This window comes from Ornithodoros turicata, chromosome 6 (genome assembly GCF_037126465.1).
Source record: "Ornithodoros turicata isolate Travis chromosome 6, ASM3712646v1, whole genome shotgun sequence".
Classification (NCBI taxonomy): domain Eukaryota; kingdom Metazoa; phylum Arthropoda; class Arachnida; order Ixodida; family Argasidae; genus Ornithodoros; species Ornithodoros turicata.
In genome coordinates this window covers 68,911,078-68,934,950 of record NC_088206.1, presented here as the reverse complement: position 1 = coordinate 68,934,950, position 23,873 = coordinate 68,911,078, and the positions used below count along the sequence as shown (strand labels likewise).

At 45.5% G+C, this 23,873-nt stretch overlaps 3 protein-coding genes across 3 annotated transcripts; 2 read left to right on the top strand and 1 right to left on the bottom strand.

The window, feature by feature from the left end:
- The first annotated feature begins 135 nt into the window (after positions 1–135).
- Positions 136–10,923, top strand: LOC135397209 (uncharacterized). The gene is made up of 6 exons (XM_064628623.1): positions 136–422; positions 8,118–8,274; positions 9,108–9,396; positions 9,475–9,509; positions 10,169–10,318; positions 10,392–10,923. Exons 2-6 carry the CDS (start codon positions 8,173–8,175, stop codon positions 10,461–10,463), a joined length of 648 nt encoding a protein of 215 aa, XP_064484693.1. The 5' UTR covers positions 136–422; positions 8,118–8,172; the 3' UTR covers positions 10,464–10,923.
- Positions 10,924–10,969: 46 nt separating this feature from the next.
- LOC135397208 (V-type proton ATPase subunit D-like) lies at positions 10,970–15,284 on the bottom strand. Its single transcript, XM_064628622.1, has 7 exons — positions 15,122–15,284; positions 14,785–14,902; positions 14,557–14,704; positions 14,408–14,452; positions 13,662–13,832; positions 13,512–13,590; positions 10,970–11,655 (listed from the first exon to the last, which is right to left on the bottom strand). Exons 1-7 carry the CDS (start codon positions 15,160–15,162, stop codon positions 11,511–11,513), a joined length of 747 nt encoding a protein of 248 aa, XP_064484692.1. The 5' UTR covers positions 15,163–15,284; the 3' UTR covers positions 10,970–11,510.
- A 291-nt stretch (positions 15,285–15,575) lies between these two features.
- LOC135398279 (protein TIS11-like) lies at positions 15,576–21,496 on the top strand. Its single transcript, XM_064629699.1, has 4 exons — positions 15,576–15,704; positions 17,250–17,317; positions 18,254–18,520; positions 20,254–21,496. The coding sequence occupies exons 2-4, from the start codon at positions 17,270–17,272 to the stop codon at positions 20,671–20,673; spliced, it is 735 nt and encodes a 244-aa protein (XP_064485769.1). The 5' UTR covers positions 15,576–15,704; positions 17,250–17,269; the 3' UTR covers positions 20,674–21,496.
- The last annotated feature ends 2,377 nt before the right edge of the window (positions 21,497–23,873 follow it).

The window sequence follows — 23,873 nt, the reverse complement described above, 5'->3', positions numbered from 1 at the left end:
CGCGCGCGTACACTCACCAACGGATCCCGCTCCAATAAATACGCTCACACACACTTTCATACATCGCAAGCAACGCTATCTCTTCGCCGCGCGCCCGCAGCAGGTGTTACGCGTTTCAAACAGGTGGCCGAAGCAGACACACGTGGTTCTGTTCACCAAAGCAGACGACAGCACTTTGCTCTCCGACGTCCCTTCAATATCGTACTGAACAGCGCGGGGGAAATGTGGGATCCAGTTACCGCAGACACAACGGCAGAAATCGGTGAAAGCAGACGATAAGGCTGCACGGGTTTCCGCAACGGAAGGTGCCGGCCAACCCACTTCCGTTTGGTGAGGAGCGATAACTTTCGCCAAGTATTTTTTTCACTGGTGTACAAGACTTGGTGCCACGTCGACAACGAAACCGTATGCAGGGCCACGAAGTAAGTTATTGTTTCACTTTCGCTTATTTTATTTAGGATGAAGCCTCCAAAGTTGAGTCTCGTTATAGCGATGGAGTTCGATATAGCGGTGTGCCGCAGTGATAAGGATACGATTTCGAGGAGGCAGTTGGAGTTGCGCTCGGGATCAGTGTATGTCGCCGGTTCCGAGTGACATCGAAAGGAGTCCTAAGGTAATCCTGCCAGCGGTCGATTTAAAATTTTTCAGCAAGTATACTTAGCTACCTAAGGTAATTGACGTGCTATGTGATAACAGACATTTGACATTTGATAACAGACACGTGAGAGGGGGGTCAGGACATCCGAACCTGCCTAGATCCCAGCCTGAATCATGCTATCCCGGTAAAATAATAGCAGCACGAATTACTGCACTTATTAATGCATACCAGACGATCAACAAACGGCACCCTCCGCGTGGTAAAACATGTGAGAAAAACATGGTTACATGGATAATGTGGACAAAACACGGATACTTACGCTAAATGTCCTATTTCGCCACGGCATTTAATACACCAAATTTTCAAGCAAAACTTTGCGTGTGTGTACGTACTTTGCACGTGCTAGGCCTAATGCCTACTGGATAACTTAGGCCTTTTTTCTAGACAGCTTAATAAATCCCGCACAAATTTGTGTCAAAATGTCGTTCTTGCACGTGCTAGGCTTAACGTCTGTTGGTTTACCTTTTTTCTTTCGCAAATTAAGAACGGCCTGAAATACTCAAATTGTAAAACCATACCATGTAGCTCCACGTGAACACTGCAGCTATAACACCATTTGAACTTCCACATAATGCAGACGCGTATTTCCAATTGTGTTTCTGCGTCGCCCGCACCTTTTATGGAGAGCTTTGTAGTGCTTAACTGACAGGATGAGAAAGGAATGATGTATTGTAAATGCTGATATGTCACGATAGCTCCTTCTGTTGCTCCGTGTAATATTACCGTTTTCAATTATACGTACGGTCGCAAAAAAACGGTCACGCAAAATTTCACAAGACATAAGGTCCCGCATTTCTTTCGCTCTGAAAAAATAAAAAATAATAATATGCTACTGGTAATAGTTACCGTAACTAACACATGCCATGCGGCGTGCAGTCCGCTCACTTTGCATTGTACCCTCGCTTTTGGAGTTTTAGTGTCGGAACTATGGTCGAATATATTTGGTTCGGGAGAAACACGCAATTATTCACTTCGGTATTCGAAAAAATTCGACTATTCGCACGCGCATAATTGTCTGCGCTTTGCGGGATATCTTCTGCACGCTTCGGGTCAAGAGATCCAACGAGTCAAGAGATCCATCGAGTCAGGAGATCCAACCGGTCACGTGACAGGCGAGTCAAGAGATCCAAAGCGTCAAGAGTTCCAACCCGGTCAAGAGTTCCAACCCGGTCAAGAGATCCAACGAGTCAAGAGATCCATCGAGTCAGGAGATCCAACCGGTCAGGTGACAGGCGAGTCAAGAGATCCAACCCGGTCAAGAGATCAAACAAGCCAAAGCGCCATACGGGTCAGGAACGCGACAGAAAATAAAGTCTATCCATTATACCATGTTCAATGCAGAAGGATTGCGCTGTAGTATTAATTTATAAAGCAATATGAGTGGCAACGGATGGTTGTATGATTCTATGCTTTATTGCTGTTGAAATCACAAAGTTTGTGTTATCTTCGCTGTTCTTGAACTACCAGTTTATACTAAACTCCCCCCCTTATGTAAAACCCTCAGCAGTCTTTAAAGCAAATAAATGAAATGAAATGAAACAGTGAAGACTTTTCAGTGTTTTCTCTATTCTTACCACGCACGCACACACACACACGAAGTAAGCGAGAAAAACCCGAAATTGCGCTGTAGGTTACGGCGGCCAGTCCTCCTACAGGGCTTAGTGTTGCCTTTTGCACTTTTATGTTCATTGTCCCCAAGCGCCGTCAACAGGCTATGCCAGAACGGGTGCTTGTTACCAAGTATATTGAGCTAAACTTATAAAGAACCGTGAGCTGCGGGAATTTGTCGTTGTCGCGTTCCTTTCATTGGCCTCCACCCTTATCAGGTTATTCTATTCTTTTATTGACACACGTGCGGGAAAACACTGTCTGACCGTGCTTTCCAGTCAACGTTGACCTGTCGCGTTCGTTGACTTCAACCCCAAAATGCAGGGTATACTGCTGACTCAGAGTTGTCTTTGTACTTTTGTGTCCATTGGCGTCGGCTGTCCCCGCGTTATGCTAGAACTGAAGCTTGTTTCCGAGAATACTGGACCCAGGCACGAAGTATACTTTGCCTTTGTCCTTTCTTCATCGGCGGGAAACGTTAAGGGAAAAGTGGATATAAAAAGCGCAAGCCAGGGTCCTGGGATTCGTCTGGGATTCGCTTCTTTGCTGCAAGTCAACGGGAACCAGGCTCGCTGTTTTTTAATGATCATGAACTTCGGTGCGCCTACATTTGTGCCCTCCAATCATCGGTCGAAACCAGTCATCCAGTACAGAAGCACGCGCTGGCCGAACACGAAGTTCGGTTTCAAGTCCACAAACAAGAACGATTCCAGCATTCAGTACTACAGGTATGTATTCTGATTCGTTGATCTCATATGTTGCTAATTCTGCGTTACTTCTTATTCATTGGCATTGGACAACAGGAGCATGTTCCAGTGTTAGTTCGTTCTTATAATTACTGCGTTCGACAACAGCAATATTTACAGCACCACCCCAGATCGCCGATTGAGCTGTTATTGTAGTCTGATGTTTTGAGGTGTTCGTAGAGTCGAACGAGAGACAGAGTCGTGCTTGATCGCTTTGAAATCGGAGTAGGCCTGTCACTTCTGCGTTGCTACACCTCTGTGTTCTCTGAGGAGCGAAATGTTAAGGCAGTCATCTCCAAGCTGTAGTTTTATAAGTTATCTTTACCTTTTTGTTTTCCTATCGTTGTCATTGCGAGCGGTTTTTTTTTATCATTTCGTTGATGATGGAACCTTAATTCCAGATGTACGAGCTGCTATCGGTTGAGCAAGTTGGCCAAGATGACTAACGAACGCTGTTCTGTTGCCCACCTAACACTGCAAAATGGCGTGATGACAACTGATCCGGACCACCCGACAACCCCACATAGCTGCAACCCTGCGGAGGACGCTGATGCCGCTTCAGTTCTAGCAGGACGTTATATGTACGAGGTTCGAACCAACGTCAGGACGAGTAGGAAGAGGCCCCGAGAGGCATTTGACGAGGCCCTGTCTGGCGTACAGGAGAGGTTTGAAGAAGACGGCGAGGGACTGCAGAACGACATCAAATGCATCATGAGCACCAACTACGGGTTCGGATCTAAAAGGCGCGCGTTATCGCGCAATCGCCATGCTAATATTCCCAGAGGGAACAGTGTTGACGCGATACTTCCAGAGCTGCAAGTCACAAAAGACTCACAACAATTTCTTCAACTTGAAGATCAAAGTGAAGGCAGGCGGATGCTGATGTTTTATGCAGAGAAAGACCTGGATGCCCTTGTGAACGCAGAGTACGTACTAGGAGATGGGAACTTCAAATACAACCCCCCAGAATTTCATGGCCCCGGACAGCTGTATACCATACACGTGATAGCGAAAGGTGAATCACATCCTGTTGCATACACATTGATGCAGGCAACTGACGTTCGTGCATATGAAGCTATGTTTTGCACCCTGAGAGACTCCATGATCAGACGGTTCGGCATGTAGGACGTCTGTCCACAACAGCGACTTGGCTCTTCGACTACGAGTCTGCTGCGATAAGAGCCGCAATCAACGTGTTTGGAACAGCAGCCGGCCCACCCAACGTGAGTATATAGCCAACGCTAACTGCAGAAATAACCTCCAATACAAAGCGCTGTCAAAAAAAAGTGAAAAGAAAGTGACAACTCTCCTATAATGTTTGTGTTACAAAGCAGGTTGATCTTACGAAGCACCACCTGTTTCTAACACAAGCGTCATAAAATATTGTCGGCTTTTCTTTGACTGCGCCATGTGTTGGACAACATATATGTGGTTAGGATGGACACGCTGTGCACATATATCATGATTATATATATATACATTTCATTTCATGGTTATATATATATATATATATATATATATATATATATATTATTCTATGACCCGTTCACGAAAAACTACTGCTCGCCCGATTCGTACTACGCACTTAACCGTATTGAAATGTCGTCCGCTTGTTTGTTGCACAGGTTCGAGGCTGCGCTTTCCATTACGCAAAGGCCATAAACAAGAAACGTGATGAGCTCGGACTGAGGACGGTTTGCAGAGAGAACGGTGAACTCAACAGGTGGTTCATTCGTGTGAGGCACCTGCCGTTCGTTCCGGACGACTTTCGTCTGCAGTTCGCCAGCGACCTCCTGTCTGCGAAGCCCTGTCTGTCGCCGCTTCATGCAGCAAGAGTGGACCAGTTTGGACGCTACTACACAGGCTACTGGCTCTCAAACGCGCTACTGCGGGATCGTTGGGGACAATTTGGCAACCGGGGCCCCAGGACAACGAACATGGTCGAAGGCTGGCATAACGGCCTACACAGCCGCTTCACATCCCGCCACCCGAACTTCACGGAATTCCTGGAGTTCTTGCGTGTCACCCAGCACGCTACACAGAACAGGATACAAGCACTCATGCTTGATCCCATCGCTGTGCCGACGCCGACATCGACTGCCATCGAAGAGAGGAACCGAGGACTCTTGCAGGAGATGGACACCACGCTCTCATACATGAGCGCGAGCCCAGTCTCATTTGTAGATCTGGAAGTGTATTTGGACAAAATTGCTTCGGTTGGGGTACTTCCCTCGGATGTATAATTTTAGTTTCCATTTGCGTTTTGAATTGGATTTGTACAGTGCTGGACAAAGGTTTAGGAAACATGCTCCGGCGCATTCCTTTCTTCCTCACAGTGACACGCTAACAGGAAATGAGACCGTACGGACTTAGACATGTGCCTAGGTAACCGAGTCACCTGTTTGCAAGTCCGTATAGTTACATTCGCCGGTAGGGTTTCACAATCAGGAAGGAATGCGCCAGAGCGTGTTCCGTGAACTTTTGTCCAGCACTGTACAAAGCAATTAACTGAATCAATAAAAATGAGATATTGAATTTGCCATCAGAGTTTTTATTTTGATTTATACCGCACATGAAACGACTGCCTCGTATTTCGATCCGAATACTTTCTGCATAGCGCATGTTAGAGTTAACGGCGTAACACAAAGGGGACGAAAGAATCAACCCTGTGACAGGTCAAGAGATCCAACCGGGTCAAGAGATCCAACGGGTCAAGAGATCCACCGAGTCAAGAGATCCACCGGTGGATCTCTTGACCCGTTGGATCTCTTGACGTGGAATCTCTTCTGCAAACCAGTTCGCGCTCATTTGTTCCAGACCCGATAATCCGAGCGTTAAAATACGACGGCAGAAATACGACGCGCGAATGCCGTGGAGCCAACGCGCAGGTCTGTACCCGCAAATGTCCGTACAATACGGAGAACGAAAGACACATCTCTTGACATTCATGTACACGGCAGAGCACACCTGTTGTTTTGTGTCTGCTCTTATTGTTCGCGGCCACATGCGCCGATGGAAATTTATGGGATTCCGCATGCAGTCCCTCCACGTATAGGCAAAGATATTAACCTCCTCTCTACAATATAGTGCTAGTAGGAAATATAGGATACAAGATAGGACACGACAGCGTTGTGTCCTGTGACGATATTTGCATAAAGGGAAGGGAGAGGTGAAGTTACGTTCACTGCGTCATTTATGAGTGTTCTTTCTCTTTTTAAGTGTTTCTTTTTTCTTTTTAAATAGTTTTTACCATTTTTACTAACTATTACAACGTTGCTAGGAGCTGTGCTTGCAGGATGCCTTTTTTTTTTTTCTGGCAGTCGTTTATCAAAGTAACTTTTGCAATATCGTAGATGTCAGAAGGACAGCCGATTTTCTTCATTGAGTAGTGAAGGCTTCTACGGAATATTATAATCATGGTCCGGTCTCTCATTTCATTTTTCTTTTTTTTATTATTATAGTACTATGCACATTGCACTGTGCATCTGCCATTACACAGGTTATTATTATCATCTCACATATTGTACGGTAATATATTTGCTTCTGTACAGAATAGTGATAATCAGGAATTATCGCTGTTCTGTTCTGTGAGGATGTGTGCCGATTTATCTTGGTTTTCTACCACAGTCGCTTCTTTCCTTTTTTTTTTTTTCCTTCTTGCTCTTCTCTATTTCGGTAATTCTTTTACATTATACCGCTTCTTTTTCTGTTTTTTTATCCCTTAAAGATTTTTTTTTTCTTTTGAAGCTGCGAGGGCAGCACTGATTAACTTTGTTATCCAAATGAGCCGAAACCGAAAATACGCACTTCTCGAGCGCTTCGGCTTATCTTGGCTGGAAAGCCGTCTATCTAGCCAAGAGATCAGCGTTTATTCCAATCAGATCGATCGCTACAAAGCACGTGGCACGCCGACGCGAGCGCCCTTTCCCCCCTTTTTGCACTTGAGAAGTGCCTGGTTTCAGTTTTTCGGCTCAACTTTGGCGATTTATAGCTCGAAGTACATGCTACTTTCAGGATATTTAAAACGAGAGGGTAGATTTAAATAATGGCTGGTTCCAATTCTGCTATCTCGCATTTCCCATAAAACATCCATCTATGAATAAGTTAATTAATTAATTTTAGGCGAAGTTAATCGTCCAGTAGGATGTCCACCTCGCCGCATAACCCACCTGTGAAAACCGTATCGACGTAGCTCTTGTAGCTTTATTATAAAAATTCTGTAAGAGATTTAAAAAAAAAACATATCTATGTGTTTCGCTGCAATAAAGTGCAACTGTTCCAAGCTTCTCGGTTATAGCACAGTAAACAAAAACAAAGGGAGGTTCAACAAAACTACAAATAGTCTATAACTAAGATTCCGCGTTTCCGGCATTTGCCGAAAAATTCCAGAGAACACCCCGGAAGATTTTCTTATTTTCCTGTTTTTAATTAGACATGTTCCGAAAAACTCCGAGTTATACGCTTCCATAAGGTGCTATATGCCGAAAATGCCTGTACCCGATTGCACTTTTCTTCCTCCGGCGCGTCACATTTTCGTTTTTCCTTCGCCTCCTTTCCGGGCGGAATGCGGGGAATATTGTCCTGCGGAGCTGCATGCCTTTATAGTTAAGGGGAAAACTTTCCCCTGTAACACCTTGATCAAGAGGGTTCAAATACACGTTGGACCCTCAAAAAAAAAAAAAAGAAATTGTTTTCGTTCTCAATGTACCACCTACCAAGCATGCTCTCCCTCGGTAGTCCTTCTTCTCTAGTGATTATAGCTGCCGATTTTTCGGTATCTGTTTTCGGCCCAAACGTTTTAAAATGCCGAAAACATCCGAATTTGGCAAAACATATAAATGCCGAAAAACACCCGCCGAATCTCCCCAGAAATAAATGCCGAGAACGCAAAACCTATCTATAACAAAAAAAAAACAACTACTACTTCTGGAATAGTGTTATAGGCTATTTGTAGTTTTGTTGAGCGATAGAACAAAGATAGGCGAACGAAGTCGCGTTGTTTCTTTGAAGCATATGTAACTGCAGTAACGCAGTGGAATAGATGCGAATTGATCGACATGGGGCGAACATCGCGACACTAATATCGATCCTTTTCATCTCCCTAGATGTGCCCAAAGGGGTTGAAGGAGTAGAAAGGCATCCACCACAACGAACCTCGCCATGGGGCCCGTTTGGATCCGTCCGCCCCAGTGGCTGCGACTCCTTCTCATAGGGGCAATACTACTTGGAATCGTGCATGCAACCGAAACAGAAAGAAATGCGGTAAGGCAGCACATCCAACCGTTGCACATACATGGAAGCAGAACACGCAAATCACCGTGTATTCACATGAGTGACATTCCCACGGAATATCCTTGTGGAAGAGAAGGGAAAAAAACTGTTCACGGTGCGGAAGCTCCGTCGCGTCTTATGTTGAGCGTGTGCACGGCGCCGGAGTATCGGAAGTGGCGCACTGTGCATATAGCAGACGACACCTTAGGTCCTGTCGTCTGCTACGGCAGTGCCGTCGTCTGCTATGGAATATCTTGTGGCTGAACCCCATGGTGGCAACACGTGGCAGCAGAAAGATGTGACTTTTCTCCCAAATTCTGCTGCGGCATTCTGTGAGCACACAGTCACACTTATGTTCCTCCCTTCTTCTAAACAAACAGGATTTCGCTTTAGAAAATCAATGGAACACAGCCAAATTTTTAGCAACGCAAACGCAACAAGTGCCAGCCCTCTGATTGGCTGAGGACCACCACCACCACCTATTGGAATATGAAACGACGCGCCAAAACTGCACACGTCGCTCTTGAAAAAAAAAAAAAGAAAGAAAAAAGACTGTATGTGCCACAAGTGTTGTCCCCAATTTCGATGCGCTGCAGATACAGAACTGCAGCTACGCCGCAACCCTGAGGTTTCACAACATAGTAAATTCTACCACTGCCACAAGCCCAGCTTGAACCGGTACCAGTTCACTTTCCAGTTGCCACCAGTTTGGTACCAGTTGATCACCAGTGGGTGCAAACTGGGAACGAACTGGTACTAGTCGACTTCCCACTTCATTTTCTCCTGGGTAGACATCTCATTGTGCTTTCACTTTCGTTTTACAGGCGCATGGCGGTGCAACAGAGAACCATGCTCTTGCCGTCATACCTAGAAAGCCGTACCCTAGAACCAGCCCCAAGCCGTACCCTAGCACAACGATGAAGAAATTACCAAGCACCAAGGCTGGCAACACCTCTAGTCCGGCTAAACCCAACGCTGGGTACTCCAATGTGACCTCGCCACCAATAAATGGCACTAATACTACTGTGAACGCAACTACGCTATCTCCAGCTAACGTGTCTTCTGCTAACAATTCGCTGAACCAGAAGATCGAGGTGCATAAAATACATAATGGTAGGTATTTCATATCTCAGCAAACAGTTATTCAACAGTATCATATATGCTTGAAACGTATTTTGCTCTCCTTTGCAGTGCATAGCTTCTGGTCGTCGTTGTTTACATGGAGGGTAAGCAGAACATTCTTCTGTCGGTCCTTAGCATCATAATCACGTCAGAAATTTCATATCATCAGTTATATCAAAAAACTTACACGGGGTTCCTCGTGAGTGGACATCACCCTCTATCTGTGCGCGCTCTTGAACATAACGAACAGCATGCACCGAAGCACGCACCACTATGGTTAAGCAACTTTTTAAACATTATCCACAAGCACTTTCTACTATTTCCGTATCCTTACACTTTCTGTGTCATTTCCATGTTTCCATGACTGTAGTTACATGAGTTGCAAAGTTTCAACCAGGCGCCATTTTTCGTTGCAACAATGGCCACTAACGAACGCAAAGGAACCTCGCACTTTTCCTGATTTCCTTTTGCCTAGGAATGTGGAAAGTAATAATTTCACAAATCTCACTTATTTTTATTAATATCTAGAGCATATTATTCTTTTACGAAAACTTTTCGCCGTGTCTTGTATCTGAATCGGGCTGAATCACATGCGTCATCTGTCGTCTGCACCGTGGTCGTCTGCTACGAACTTTCGTAATCGTGTCACTTCCACGTCGAGACCAAATTTTCGGTGATTCGCGCGATTAAAGCAGGACACTAAGCCAGAAATTAACACGCAACAGCAAATAATTTACTAACACCACTTTGCTTCTACCTCTAGGAGGACAGTTATGCTCTTAGCGTCCTGATTCCGATTACATGTGGCGTATCTGCTGCTGTTCTCATCATCTGCACGTTATGGTGCATTGCGTGCTGTAAACGGCGGTGCAGATCCCGCTATCGACGAAAAGCTTTCAGACAGCTGGATCCTGTAAGTATTACACTATCCATCACAGCTATCCATTGAATTTTTCTTAAGAACCATTCTCGAATATTTTTCCCAGAAAACCATACGGAAGATGAAAGCTTCGGATCGAATCAAGCTTCTTGCTGCAAGCTCGGACGAAGAATTTTAATATTTGTAATGTGACTAGTCTTTTCTTTTTTTTTCCACTGAAAGCTTGCCCACGTTTTCAACGTGGGCAACGGATGAGTATATCTAGTCAGATGTTATGATCCTGGAATTGACTACAGGTTATGTTCCAAAGCACATCATCCATGCATGTTCATGTGTATTCACGTCAGAGCACATTGTTCACACCCATCAGGACAGCAATTGTAAGTATAACATATCCGTCATGCATAAGTAACTCTCTCTGCACATATATATTTTATGTAAATAAATCGCATCATCATATCACATGAGCAGTTCACCATATACGTATCTCTGTGTTTTCAATAATACGTGGTGAAGGGAGCGTAATTTAACGTGGAAGATATATGCATGTGTGGTGTGTTATGAGTTGTGTTTGTTATCACAAGATGCCTTGTAAGAAAAAAATACTGCCGATGCAAAATAAAACAACTCGCACAAAACAGTGTGCAATTTATCCACGCACTCGTAGCGCAATTTAGACACGTCCACGTTTACACAGTTTAATCAGTACTGTACATAAACTTTACATCCCTTTTCAACCTAAGCAGAACACGTCAATCCCCTCGGATCATACGAACTTCCAGTGTACATACATGTCTTCCGCTATCTTGGCATTCTTTTGCAAATACGACACACACAACCCTATCGATATATCTGTAGTGAAAAACGTAACAAAAAGAAAGAAAAAAAATTCTTTTTAAATATGCATGTCATCACTGCTCGAACCATAAAAGGTCCAGCGTCCTCTGGGCAGGAAGCAACAAACGCAGTAAACAAAACAAACAGTAAAGCGACACTTATTAAAGTTCCTTATAAGAAACAGGGTAGTGCTTTTTTTTTTTTTTCTCAATGTTCTCAATACTTCTTGCAGAAAAAAAAGACTACCCCCGACATTGACGACATTTTTCTAGAAATAATCATCAGGAACCAAAACAGGAGCAACGATGACTGGAAAAATGTGGTATTTCACGCTCTCCTGGGCCCACAAACAAAAACGCTACCAGCAGCTAGGTATCGTGGAATGATCCTAAGTGAAGAGGATGTCCTCGTCTTTGGTGTCGTCAAGGATGTTGGGAGCTTCCTCTATGTGTTCCCCTCTTGCCTTTCGTTCCGCTGTCTCTTTTTCTTTCCTCTCCCTAATCTGCTTCTTCTTTTCTTGAATTTTCTTCAACCTGAAACACACTAGTTTTTCACTTTCTTAATTACACTTAACGGTAAGGTCTCGAGGTGTCGACTAAGGTTAAGGTAAGGTTAAGGTAAGGTTAGGTCGATTAAGGCTTTAAAAATGACATAAGCATGATCTAGTACGTCACCCTTGGCAGATGTCGCAAGGGTCAGTGAGATAAACATCTTTGAATACTGCTTCGAATAATTTAAAACTTAATCCGCAGGTTTTGTCTAGAATTGATGGTTCCATTACTTGGTAGAACAGAAAGCGGGAGCGGCTGATAGCGACGCCACGACAGAAAGAGTGCCCACCATAAAATTAGTTTATAAATACCTCGTTGTAAATTTAATTTGGCTGCAAATACTTTGCACAGTGACTGCCAGCATCATAAGAAAGCACGTGACAGTGTCTGTTTAGCTTTCGTTTTGGGTTCGGACCATCGCTTTAAAGTGTTCCCTACATACGGTAGAAGCTTACGGCACAATTTACGGTACGGTACAGTTAGAATATGTCACAGTTCGCTTCATAGAAGTGCAAGATCCAGACCGTGTTGCTCTTGTTGGAATGTGATCAAGAAATGCAAAGGAGGCACGAAGACGCATCGTGAAAATGCAACGGTCAGCTGAGGGCATCCTCCGCGGCACAGGCAGGAGATTGTCAAAATAATTCTCATAGCCATCGTCCACAAGAACGTGAGACAAACACCAGGGAACGTTTCCAAGCAGAGGTCGCTTCTGTAGCTAAAGACTCGCAAGGTTTATCCACTATCTTTTCTCAATAAACCAGTCCATGTCTCCCTTGCATTTGTCCCCATCGAGTTCACTTAACGGGACAGAAATCTTAAGGAGAGAGTGTAGAAGAAAAGCTGGGAGCGAGAAAAATTTAGAAAGCAAGGCATTTAGATGGCGCCGCGTGCCCTTTCCCAACATCCAAGTTCAGAAGCTGCTCAGAAGACCACCACTGCAGCAAAGCAACAGAAGTTGGTGGGAGTTCAGTAAAATAACGGGAATATCTGGCGTTCCCAGCATAGAATCCAGTCGCAGTTGTGTCTTGTGTACTCCATGCGTGAGCTGTGTTCTGTGTCTGTTATCATCATGTCTCCCTGTACTACTTACTCAACTTCAAAGAAGGAAAAACATTTGTTGAGGAAAAACATTTTGCGTGATGGCAACTGGAACGAAGAGGGGTTTCCAGCAATGCTGAGTGTTATATCACTGCTCCTTTAAGAAACAAGTTTCGCATCGAGTGCAAATTGCTTCTATATTGCAAAAAAGTGAGGACGGTGTAGGACTAAGTATGCTAACGTTTGTAGCATGTTAGCATAATCGTATTCATCACGGAGGCTCAGAAGCCAACCACCACACCCGGTAGATTTTGCGGTGCACAGTAGACTATGGATAGGGGGATGACTTTTTTTAGTTATACTTTTTAACAAAATCGGGGGAGGTAAATATCGGGTTGTATTTTGCTTCAAGAGTTCGGACGTAATCGGGTTGAACTGAACCCCATTCAACCCAATTCTGGTTGAACCAGATTGGATCAAGCATAAATCTTTGGTTTACTCGGCATATTACTCATGACACACCAGTATCAACATGACACATGACACGCTCTGTTAATTGTGATAACTTTGGATCCCCCTGATCCAGAAGTTTTCTGGGAAATACCGGGTTAAACACCGTTTCTTCCAGATTTGAATCGGGAGGTAAATATCGGGCATAATCGCGTATAACCCTAAAAAGTCAGGCCCTGACTATGGATGTAGTCTTCTACCTGCAAATCATAACTTAAGATCTTATTGACCTTGGCTTAGTAATCCATCGAAACAACTGCACAAGACACGAAAAAAATCCTCCTCACCTGAAAAATTCCTCTCGTTCTCGTTCGTCCAGCTCGGAGTTGATGTACTGCAACGTCCTCTCTATGCGAGGAATGATCACTGAAACAGGAATTTACGGAGCTCACTGACACGTCTATCATTTGCCGACCATTTGCCGGTGGATCACGTACCATGCTCAATGGCGTTGACTCTGCGATTGGTCACTTTGATCACGGCGTCGAGCGTTATGAAAGACGTCTGCAGAGAGGCCAGCTCTACCAGAAGTTTCACGGATTCGAAGTAGTTTTTCTTCAGCTTTCCGAGCTTCTGACCTCCCCTGGCCAGACCCGCAAGTTCGTTGGCTATTTAGAGAAGCGAGTATGTACAACATGCGAGGGCAAGTCCTACATCTTGTTTCATGATACAGTATTCTGGAGCAGGCTACGAGTATGGCCCAGGTAAGCTTCACGTCACCTAGCTAAAAATATTAAAGACAGTAGCCTACAAGAGATGAGTCTGCTCCGTCTTCTGCAAGCAGCAGATGCGGAAACTATATGACAGTGCCATTTTGTTTAAACACAGGGCTCGATGTTGCTCATAATCACTTTTTTTAATATACGTTTTTATTAATTTCAAACAGGTGAAAAATTTGGGAGAGGACTTATGGGGGAAAATATGCAAATTGTCAATGCAAAAGTGGTGGACAGTAGCAGACGACAGAGTTTTGTTAGTGCCTAGACTGAAATGAAAGCAGAGATAGATGACCTACTTCTGCTTGGCCTGAGTACTTGCTTTCATAAGGAGTTATAGATGCACTAACCTACACAGAGACTGGTTAACGAAGTGCTCTATAATGTTTTATGGCTTGCCGCTAGCTTTTCTGTTAAAACATCCGTTATGGGTCACTACCCTGCAAAAATCTATTTCCAACACTTACTATCTGTGCCTTCTTGAAAACATTCAAATACTGGAAGTGTCACACCTGGAACAAACGAACGGATTTTATTTTCAGAAACTCCTCTAAGACTAGTCATATAAAAAATATCTAGATTAAAAAAGCATGGATATGGACGATAATGTTCTTACCGGCGACGTTATCTTTACGGGACCTGACTTTCACCTGCGCCCTGGTGACGTTCTGCAAGACTACTTGGTTGAAATCACCGCTGGTGAATTTCGCTTCAGCCAGTGAAAAAGCGGCCTCCTTCATCACTTCCCCCATCAGAGATTTCGTCTGCAAAATGTTAGGATCCATTAAAATCCTTTCTGGAATATCCCTGTGCAAGGACACGAGCAATGGGAGCAAAACTGTACCTCTACGATTTTTTTCAATATAACTCTGAACCTCAATTGTAAGGCATCTGCTTTCTTTTTTAGAAGACTGTGCCCTTTTTGTGCTGCCTTCAGTCTGCCTTTCATGAGAGTCATGGCCCTGTTAAGACAGAAAATTATGAGGACGATTAAAATAACGATCAATGATATATTGGTGTATCATATAATGATAATGACGGACTTATCTGTGCTAATTTCGACATAAAATTATATTTTGTTCAATAACCAAGGCGAACAGACGAGCTCAGGCGAAACACCTCCACAAACAAGCAGCAGAGTAACGGAAGATTTCCAGGCAAACTGCCCGGTTTGTACGTACATTCGCGATGGAAAAATCTGTATTCTGTCCCGAGCACTCATCTTGGCAGGGTTCTAGCTGCTAAACGCGAATAAATATTAAATCTTCCTCGATTTAATCACAGCTGTACTCCCGTCACTTAGAAGACGGGACAGTCATGCGCTTTAACGATCACGTGACAGTATCCGCATAGCCCCCTGGTGTAAAATGATGGCACTGAAACTACTTTCAGTTTCGGATTGTTTGTGGTCACGCCCTTGTTCGTTTTGCGTCCGCTTCATGACCTAACAGTGACACGTGCTTTGCAAGGTGCTGAGAAAAAGTTGTCAGACGTACACCTACAAAACATTATTTCAGATGCAAATAAAATAAAAGGCACAAAATGGGACGTGCAAGATGCTTTTGAATAACAAGAGCCGATGTATGCCAAATTTGTCATAAAATTACGGGGGAATTTGGTAAGATAACAAGTCTAGCTTATCAGCAGAATCCGCCCACTTGATTTCGGAGGTAATGCAAACATTCTTCAACAAGGCGGCCGGAACATCAGTTCTCTGGCACAGGAACTGGGAATTTTGAAACTGCAGCACGGCTAGAAGCACTGGTAAGTATGCAAGTTCCTTAGAGGGCTTTGATGACCTTGTTTCACATTAGCCGCTTAATTGAACGATGATGCGGAAAGGAGATATTGCATTGAAACTTAGAGCCAAAATGTTTTAGTTCTGTCCTGATACCTACGAAGCCTCTTTTACTCTGGTAGCGGGATTTGCAGCATCGTTCAAGCGTTAATATTGATACCCGTATGTATTTCTTAGTGACGAATTTGTTCTATCTACTGCCCCATCCACCAGTGATCGATACTAAAAATGTGATTTGTACAGAATCCGACGCTGTCGTCTTCTAAAACTGGCGCTTGCGACAGAAATGTTACGCCAATCCCACAAACTGCAGTCGGGGTAGTTGATGTCGCTCCAATCCAAGAGTATTAGTCCATTTATTACTTAGCCTTTTCAAACAGGTTTCCGTCTGTCTGTCACGTAAAGCAACGGACATTCTTGAACGATTCCAGCACTTTCTGTCGGTCTCTCACTATCTGGCCTCCTCCTATTTTCCCGTTATCCCCCAACAAAAGATACAAATGGAGGCCCCGGGGTTACCGACCGAAAAGTAACACTCGGAAAGCAAAGATCATTGCTAACAGTGGGGACATCTCACTTCAAAGAAAAGTTGACCCACATCGCCAAGACGTGTGGGTTCACGTGATTCTTCCCGAAGTCCTCTCAGAGGGCCTCGCTCGGAGAGCGGCTTGCTCGCGGACGTGCAGGAAGGAGATCGCCAAAAACAATGTGTTTGCTCAAATCGAAAGGTATGTTAGGCCTTGCGAGATCGGATGCGCGATCCTTCAGGAATTTGGAATTGTTATTGTTCGTGCCATGCAGCTGCCACGATAAGGTCTGCGGACATTCCTTTGGATAGCGTCCCCACGTTTTCAGATTATATACAGTAACTTTTTTAGTCTTCTTTTTATGACGAGGTCATCGGTTTTTATAATTTAATAAGCGTAAGCGTATTATGTCCTTCATTATGCGTTGGCACCAAAAGCGGTGCAATACCGCGTGAATACCGCAATACCGTGTCGATGAAGCTGATTCTTCCCTTGGATATGTCTTTGTTTTTCTGAGTCCGATGTGCGCAGTTGCTTTGATGGTGCCTTTCTCTTGCTTAGCAGCACGCTGATGTATAGGCCCACGTATTTTTTTTTTTTTCATAACAGTTGTTCAGCACTTTGTAATTGACATGGCCTCTTATACTATATAGGGTTCTCGAATACATATTATAAGGTTTGGAGTGCGGAACAAAGCGTAACCAGGGCCGGTGCTAGGGGTGTGCAGGGCCCGAGGCAAAGGCACATCGCGGGGCCTGTTTCACACGATTAAGTGCATGCTCGATACTAAAAAAAAAAAGAAGTAATCCCTGGTTGAGCGCTTCGTGCGCGGGGCCTAAGGCGGTCGCCTTACTTGCCCCCCCCCCCCCCCCCCACCCCACTCACACCTTATCGCCGACCCTGACCAGAACATAATTACGTGGTTTTGTACGTGTAACAAGTTTCATTCCCTCTTCTCTGATTATTATTATTTTTTTTTTGTAGTACCACCACAAACAAGCAATATGTCACTGGGGGCACGGGAACGGCGGTCTCGGCCACGTAAGGACTTGGTAAGTTTTTGCCGATTTCGCTGCTTCTAAATAGAACTGTTCAGGTCCTGATAGTTCGCGTCCACCCCTAGCTGCCATTTTTGCAAAAAAAAAAAAAAAAACATCAAGGAGCCAAGCGTTTACATTCTTGACAAAACACAGTTCTTTGGACACTGAATTACCAATACATGTACAGTGGAAACTCGTTGATATGATCACGGTTGTTCCCGCGGATTTTGGTCAGAAAGCGAATGGAGTCGTATGTAGCCATAGCCTTTACGCAAGCTTCAAAACGTAGACAATTATGTGAGCTGGTAACGGAAAACGTATAATGACGCCTTTTTAAAAGAATGTATGGATGCATGGTCACTCCTTGCATCTGACGCATATCCGCTTCTTTATTCCGGCGGTCTGCTCTGTTTGTTTGCACTGCTCAGACATGGTCGATGAATGCAATGCTGTATGACTGTAGCAGGTCGCCATGACCATATGGCCAAGGACACTGCTGTTTTATGCACGTCAGACAGGGGGCATCATGAGTCACAAAGAAGGCCTGCTCGGGTTTTGGTCGTTATGGGTCAGGAGAACCGCCGGTTCAGTGACCAACGGTCATAGTAATGAGGGTAAAGTACACATGTTCCCTCCTAGTTGTGCGGAAAATACCGTTCATTGTCACATTAACAAACATGAGTTACATGCGATGGTCGTTGGGAGGGAACAGGTCTTGAGAAAAAAGGTGATAAAGCGGGGAGGTCGTATTAACGAATGTCATATTAACGAACGAGTTTCGACTGTACTTGCTTGAAAACTGAAATACCGTTAAGAACCGTAATCATATCCTACATGAAGGTTCATTGCGGAGACGAGTATATAGCCACTACTTATCTCCACTCGAGGTCCCACCCAGTGTGGCTGTAGCTCTTAAAGCGACTAATAACTAACACTACTATATCGCAGAGGAAACATGTGAACCACATGCGCCGCCTGGCGTCTCACGCCACAGAGGGACGCGACCCTCGCGATCCACGTCCCGTCCCCAGCCCACCCTGGTGGTCAACGGTGTTCTCCAGCCGCTACAAGACGGAGATGTGTCATCACCTGGTGGAAGAGGGCGTCTGCAGCTTCGGAGACGGCTGTGTCTACGCACACAGCGTTCACGAACTGAGGCCCATAAAACGGCATCCCAAGCATCGCTCCGAACTCTGCAAGGACTACCACCAGGATGTGAGTTGATGTGATGGGGCGGTTGACAAAAAAAACTGGGTGTCCTGTTCGTGACGTCAGCGGCATGGCCGAGCGGGTGAAAGCGTTCGCTCGTTTGATGGTAGCTAAGGTCGTGATGAACACTGGGAGGTAGTGGGTTCGAATCCTACCGCCGGCTGAGCTGCCTGAGGTTTCCACTGAGTTTTCTAGCAGACTTTCCAGACGAATGTCTGCACAGTTCCTCCTGAAGTCTGCCCAGGACGCATACTATGCCCTGTGTCCCACACACCTTCCTGCTGTCCTCACTCCATCTGTCCACGTCTGTGCGTTGCTCATAGCCACAGTTGCTTCGCGGCGCTAACACAGAACTTAAAAAAAAAGAGTAAATTGTGGAGCGATTAAAAACCTCTCCCTGACCAAGAAATTTACACTCCAGTAATGCATATATTTCCTAAACTACGCTTAAACTTTAGTGCATTTAATCCCGTAATGGTCTAATGTTTGTGGAAATGCATATAGTCCTCGACAGAACTACAATGCCTCCCTTTGTTCTGGATGTTAGCTTTTCCACTTACTGATTCCGAGGTTTTTTTGTGACTTTCGAGGCGCGGTCCGATCTACAGCCCTCACGTAACAGGGCCATGCGCGTTCATTGGCTATTGAAAATTCGTCTAGCACGAGCACGGCCACCACTCGCTTTAAGACAAATGTTGGCACAGTTCTCTATGAAGTCTGCCCAGGACGCACGAACAGCCCCCTCCCCCTGCGATCGTCGTGACGTTGCCCGCGTAAGCGTTGCCGACTACGGCAACCAGTTCCATCGTCACCTCCTATATAAGAAAATGCCTGAGCACTCTTTCGATAACATCATCTTGAAGGATAGTCTTGAACATCACCGATCTTGAACTTTCACATAGCGATCGTTATCGTTATATTTAGAATGGAATAGAATTTAGAATTTGCGCGCTTCAAAGCCGTTTTGGTAGGCTCGCGCAAGAGCTCCATCGTGGCGAATCACAGACCGAAGTGATGCTTCTGGGGTTTTTTCCTGGGTTTTCCTCACTCTTTCAGACATATGTCGGCACAGGTCCCTTAGAAGTCTGCCCAGGACGCACGTTGCCCACCTCTGTGAGGCCGACAACGGCGAGTTCTTTCACCACTACCACCATCGCTATATGTGAAAGTTCAAGATCGGTCGGACCCGGCCTGGCCGGCTACCATACATTTTCAATGTGGGAGCTTTTCCCTTCTTCGCGCTTTCGATGACGTCACCTATCCATCGCCAACAGCGATAGTAGGGCAAAGTTGCCGACGGCAATTGAAAGAGTTCTCAGGAATTGTTATCCATAGGTGGCATTGGCTGAGGCCTTGTGTTGTCTAGGAGGCGTTGGCACGGTGTTCCTCAGACGCTTTCAGACATATGTCGGCACAGTTCCCTTAGAAGTCGGCCCAGGACGCACATTCCCCCAGGGCGTAAGTCGTGACGTTGCCCACATACGTGAGGCCGACAACGGCAAGCCCTATCACCATCACCACCACCACCACCGTTGCCACGTACGGTGCCGCCGCTGACCATGTACACTCTCTCTCGGCTGAGCTCGATGACGTCACGAGTCACGTGGTTGTCAGTTAGACTTATCGGAAAGGGAAACAAGTAGAACATCGGCCTGTTATCCTCTTGAAGCGCCTCACGGTCCCTCCTGACAGTGCGACATGATCCAATGAACATCACAGCTTGTTTGCTTTCGTCCCAGGGCTACTGCTCATTCGGCGCACGCTGCAGTTTCATCCACACGAAACCCGACCTGGAGGAACTCAAGTCGTCCCTCCAGCCCACCCCTAAAGTTCCCATGCCCGAGAACCCTCGTAGCGCCGTCAAAGAAACTGACAGTTCCGGCTACAAGACTTCCTCTCCGCGGAGCTCCGATGACCAGGACTCTCCTCCGACGCCCAGTTCCAAGAAGCGCAAGACTTCTGCCTCTGAACTCAAGGGCGACGCGGTGGTTGTGATGCCTTTGCCGCTTAAGGCTACGTTATTTGAGACGCCCTTAGAGCCTGGCTTCAGGCACAGGTGGGGGAGACGCAGGCAAGGTCTGTGGAAGGAACTGCCTCCCAGGCGCTTGGCCATCTTCGAACAGCTTTGTCCGCAGCTGTGCGCGCGTAGCCAGGACTGATTTCCTGAAGGTTTTTAAATTTAATATTGAATCTCGACCATAATATTTGAGATGGACCAGCGCCATAGATTTTATCAAGAAGTGCCTTGCTGTTTAGCGGTATCATACTTAATGACGGGAAGCATTTTTAACTGAATAGACAACCGTGTGTTAAACGGCACGTATTTTAGACTTAGTCACGTGATGTATTTCCAATGTGGCGATTGGCCGTTTTTAATTCGGAGAATATTGTAGAATTGTATTGAAGAGTATTGAAGAATATTGTAGCGCATAATTTGTTGCGCGCATGTGGTATTTCTTACTGTGGTATGCAAACTAAAGTTCCTTCTTTCTTTCTTTTTTTTTCTTACCTGTTCACAACGCATTGCGGCACGAACGCTTTCAAGACGACGTTCTTAATTATTAGATAGGAACTAGGTAAGATAGATAGGATTAGATTAGAACGCAGGGCTTGAGCTTGTATGGTAAGTATAAAGACTTTCGATTTCGTCGGGCACTCTTCTGACCGATATTCATTGCCTCTAATGTTAACGTTATTCCTTCACATCCACCACTTGTATCCACGACATTCAATTGTGCATGATTGTGACAGTGCTGATATTTATCTTCCTTTTAGTCTTCTAGGACTGACCCATGTTGCATGACATGGACTTTGTACATGAGTGAAACTTGTGCAATGATTATACTGCGTGATCACACGGATCAGTTCAGCATGTTTAGTGCGTTTAGTGCATGCCATGTGCTCCCTGTCCTTCGCCACAATCGTGCTTCATCATGTGCTCCAACAATTCACGGTAATATTAAAGTATTTTAACAACATTAACTGCTGTCTGTTCACGTTGTTATGGGGGGAAATATTTCGGGAGGGGTTCTACCGGAACTTTACGTGAGGGAGAGGATTTCACCCTCTTTCCCCTCTCCCACATGCACTACCAAAGGTACGATTTATGGGGGTTGACCTCTCCCCCCCTCCTCTCTCTGGTTACGTCACTGGTGGCACCAAAGTTCCGAAAGCGTACGGCCTGTGGTATAGTGAATAGCCCTCTCCCTGTTTGTACACAAATGACGTCATAGTGTTCCACAGCGCCACCAATTTGGTAGAGTTGAACTACGCTCGAAGCTTGGTCGCGAACGAGGTCGCGCCACGAAAGCCACGGTCTTGAGGGGATTACGATGGTCCTTGAAAGGGACGCGACCTATGGTCCTACTCTTCTTTCAATATAGGAGGCAGCGCACAAGTGCCCATTCGTGGAACACAGCCCTCCCCTTCTGATTTGTTTCGGTTTCCGTCTGTCTACCAACGTCACGATGACGTTTCTCGGGTCTGTTGTGTTGTTGGGCTTGACTTTCTCTCTGACCTCCACAAATTTCCTGCTCTTGGAAGAAATGCCCCAGAACAGGGGGCCTCAAGCTCAAATCAGCCGGCGTTGACCTTAGAGGCGGCGTTGATCGTGGAGGGCCACACAGAAAATAAATGGAGGTAGTTATCATAAAGTACCCTGATAGACCATAAAAGAAATATATATATATTCACAGATAGCAGGAGCCGGACGGTGTGTGCAGAATAGACCTCTCCCTGTTTGTAAACAAATGACGTCATAGTGTTCGACAGTGCCACCAATTTGGTAGAGTTGAACTACGCGCTCGAAGCTTTGTCGCGCCCGAAAGCCGCGGTCTTGAGGGGATTACGATGGTCCTTGAAAGGGACGCGACCTGCGGTCCTACTTCTTTTTTTTTTTTTTTCAATAGGAGGCAGGGAACAAGTGCCCATTCGTGGAACAACCCCACAAAGAAGGCTTCCCCGTCGCCAAAGAAAAACAAGCCGCTGCCTTTTGCTGGTAGGTCCATGTGAACAGTCTTCTGGAACATGCTGAATGTCATCCATGTGGACTTCATGGAGCAAAGGGTCACGATTAATGCCCTGTACTACACCTCATTGATAAAGGGTGCCGTGCGATTCGCGAGAAAAGGCCCGGGAGGGATGTTGTCCGGAAGGGCCATTCTTCTCTGCGGCAATGCCCGGCCTCACACGACGAATTTGACGGTAGCTACCCTGGCGGAAATGCGCAGGGAATTTTCGCCCCATGTTCCTTACAGCCCAGACTTAGCCCCAAGCGACTACCATTTGTTTGGGCCCATTAAAGAGCACCTTGAAGAAAAGATGTCCCACACGGGACGAAGCCCTTCAGAAAGATGTCCTGCAGTGGCTACGACAGCAGCCTCACTGCTTCCTACGCCGAAGGCATCAAAGAGTTGTCACAACGATGGCAGCGGTGTCTAGATACGCATGGTGAACACTTTGAAAACTTGACGTAGACTTGACTTCACAGATTTTCCATTGTATTTAAAGAAATAAATAAAAGCCTCGGTCAACTTTAAAAGATCCTTGTATTACTCCATATACGATAGCAGGGACTCGTCCCGGCGGTGTTGAAATAGACCTGTATCCGAGAAACGTCATCATGACGTTGGTAGACAGACTGAAACCGAAACAAATCGGAAGGGGATGGCTGGGTTCCACGAATGAACCCTTGTTCGCTGCCTCCTATTGAAAGAAAAGTAGGACCGAAGGTCGCATCCCTTTCAGGGACAATCATAATCCCCTCAAGACTTTCAGGCTTTCGGGCGCGACTTGGTTCGCCTCTAGCTTCGAGCGTAAAGTTCAACTCTACCAAACTGGTGGCGCTGTCGAACACTATGACGTCATTTGTTTACAAACAGGGAGAGGCCTATTGCGTAGGGGGGTAAGAGACCCGTATCTGTCGGCTTATCGAGCTAGGAAATCCTCGAAGGATAGCCTGCCAGAGGAACTCGATGTATCCTGAACAGCAGGTCCTGGTCACACGGCACATGTATGGAAACGTTAACAAACGCGTAAACACCGGGATTGCTGTTTGTGGGAGTCGATTTTTGCCTTCTTTAGATCTCGGCCATTAGTTTTACCCCGGATACACTCTAAGAAAAAAAGGAGTACTTTTACTCCTTTTGGGGACTAAACGCATTGCCACAAAAAATAGTCCCTTTCGGGAGTAAATGCACGGGAGTAAATGAATGTCACAGCGTGGAGACTGCATTTCACGCGCTGTTGTAAGAGTCCCAGGTACATAATTGGTGTGCATGCATGAAAATACTTTGAAGCAAACTGTCAACCGTGATATATCGAGTTATATAAAATCTTACGCCGTACTAGGGCACATTTT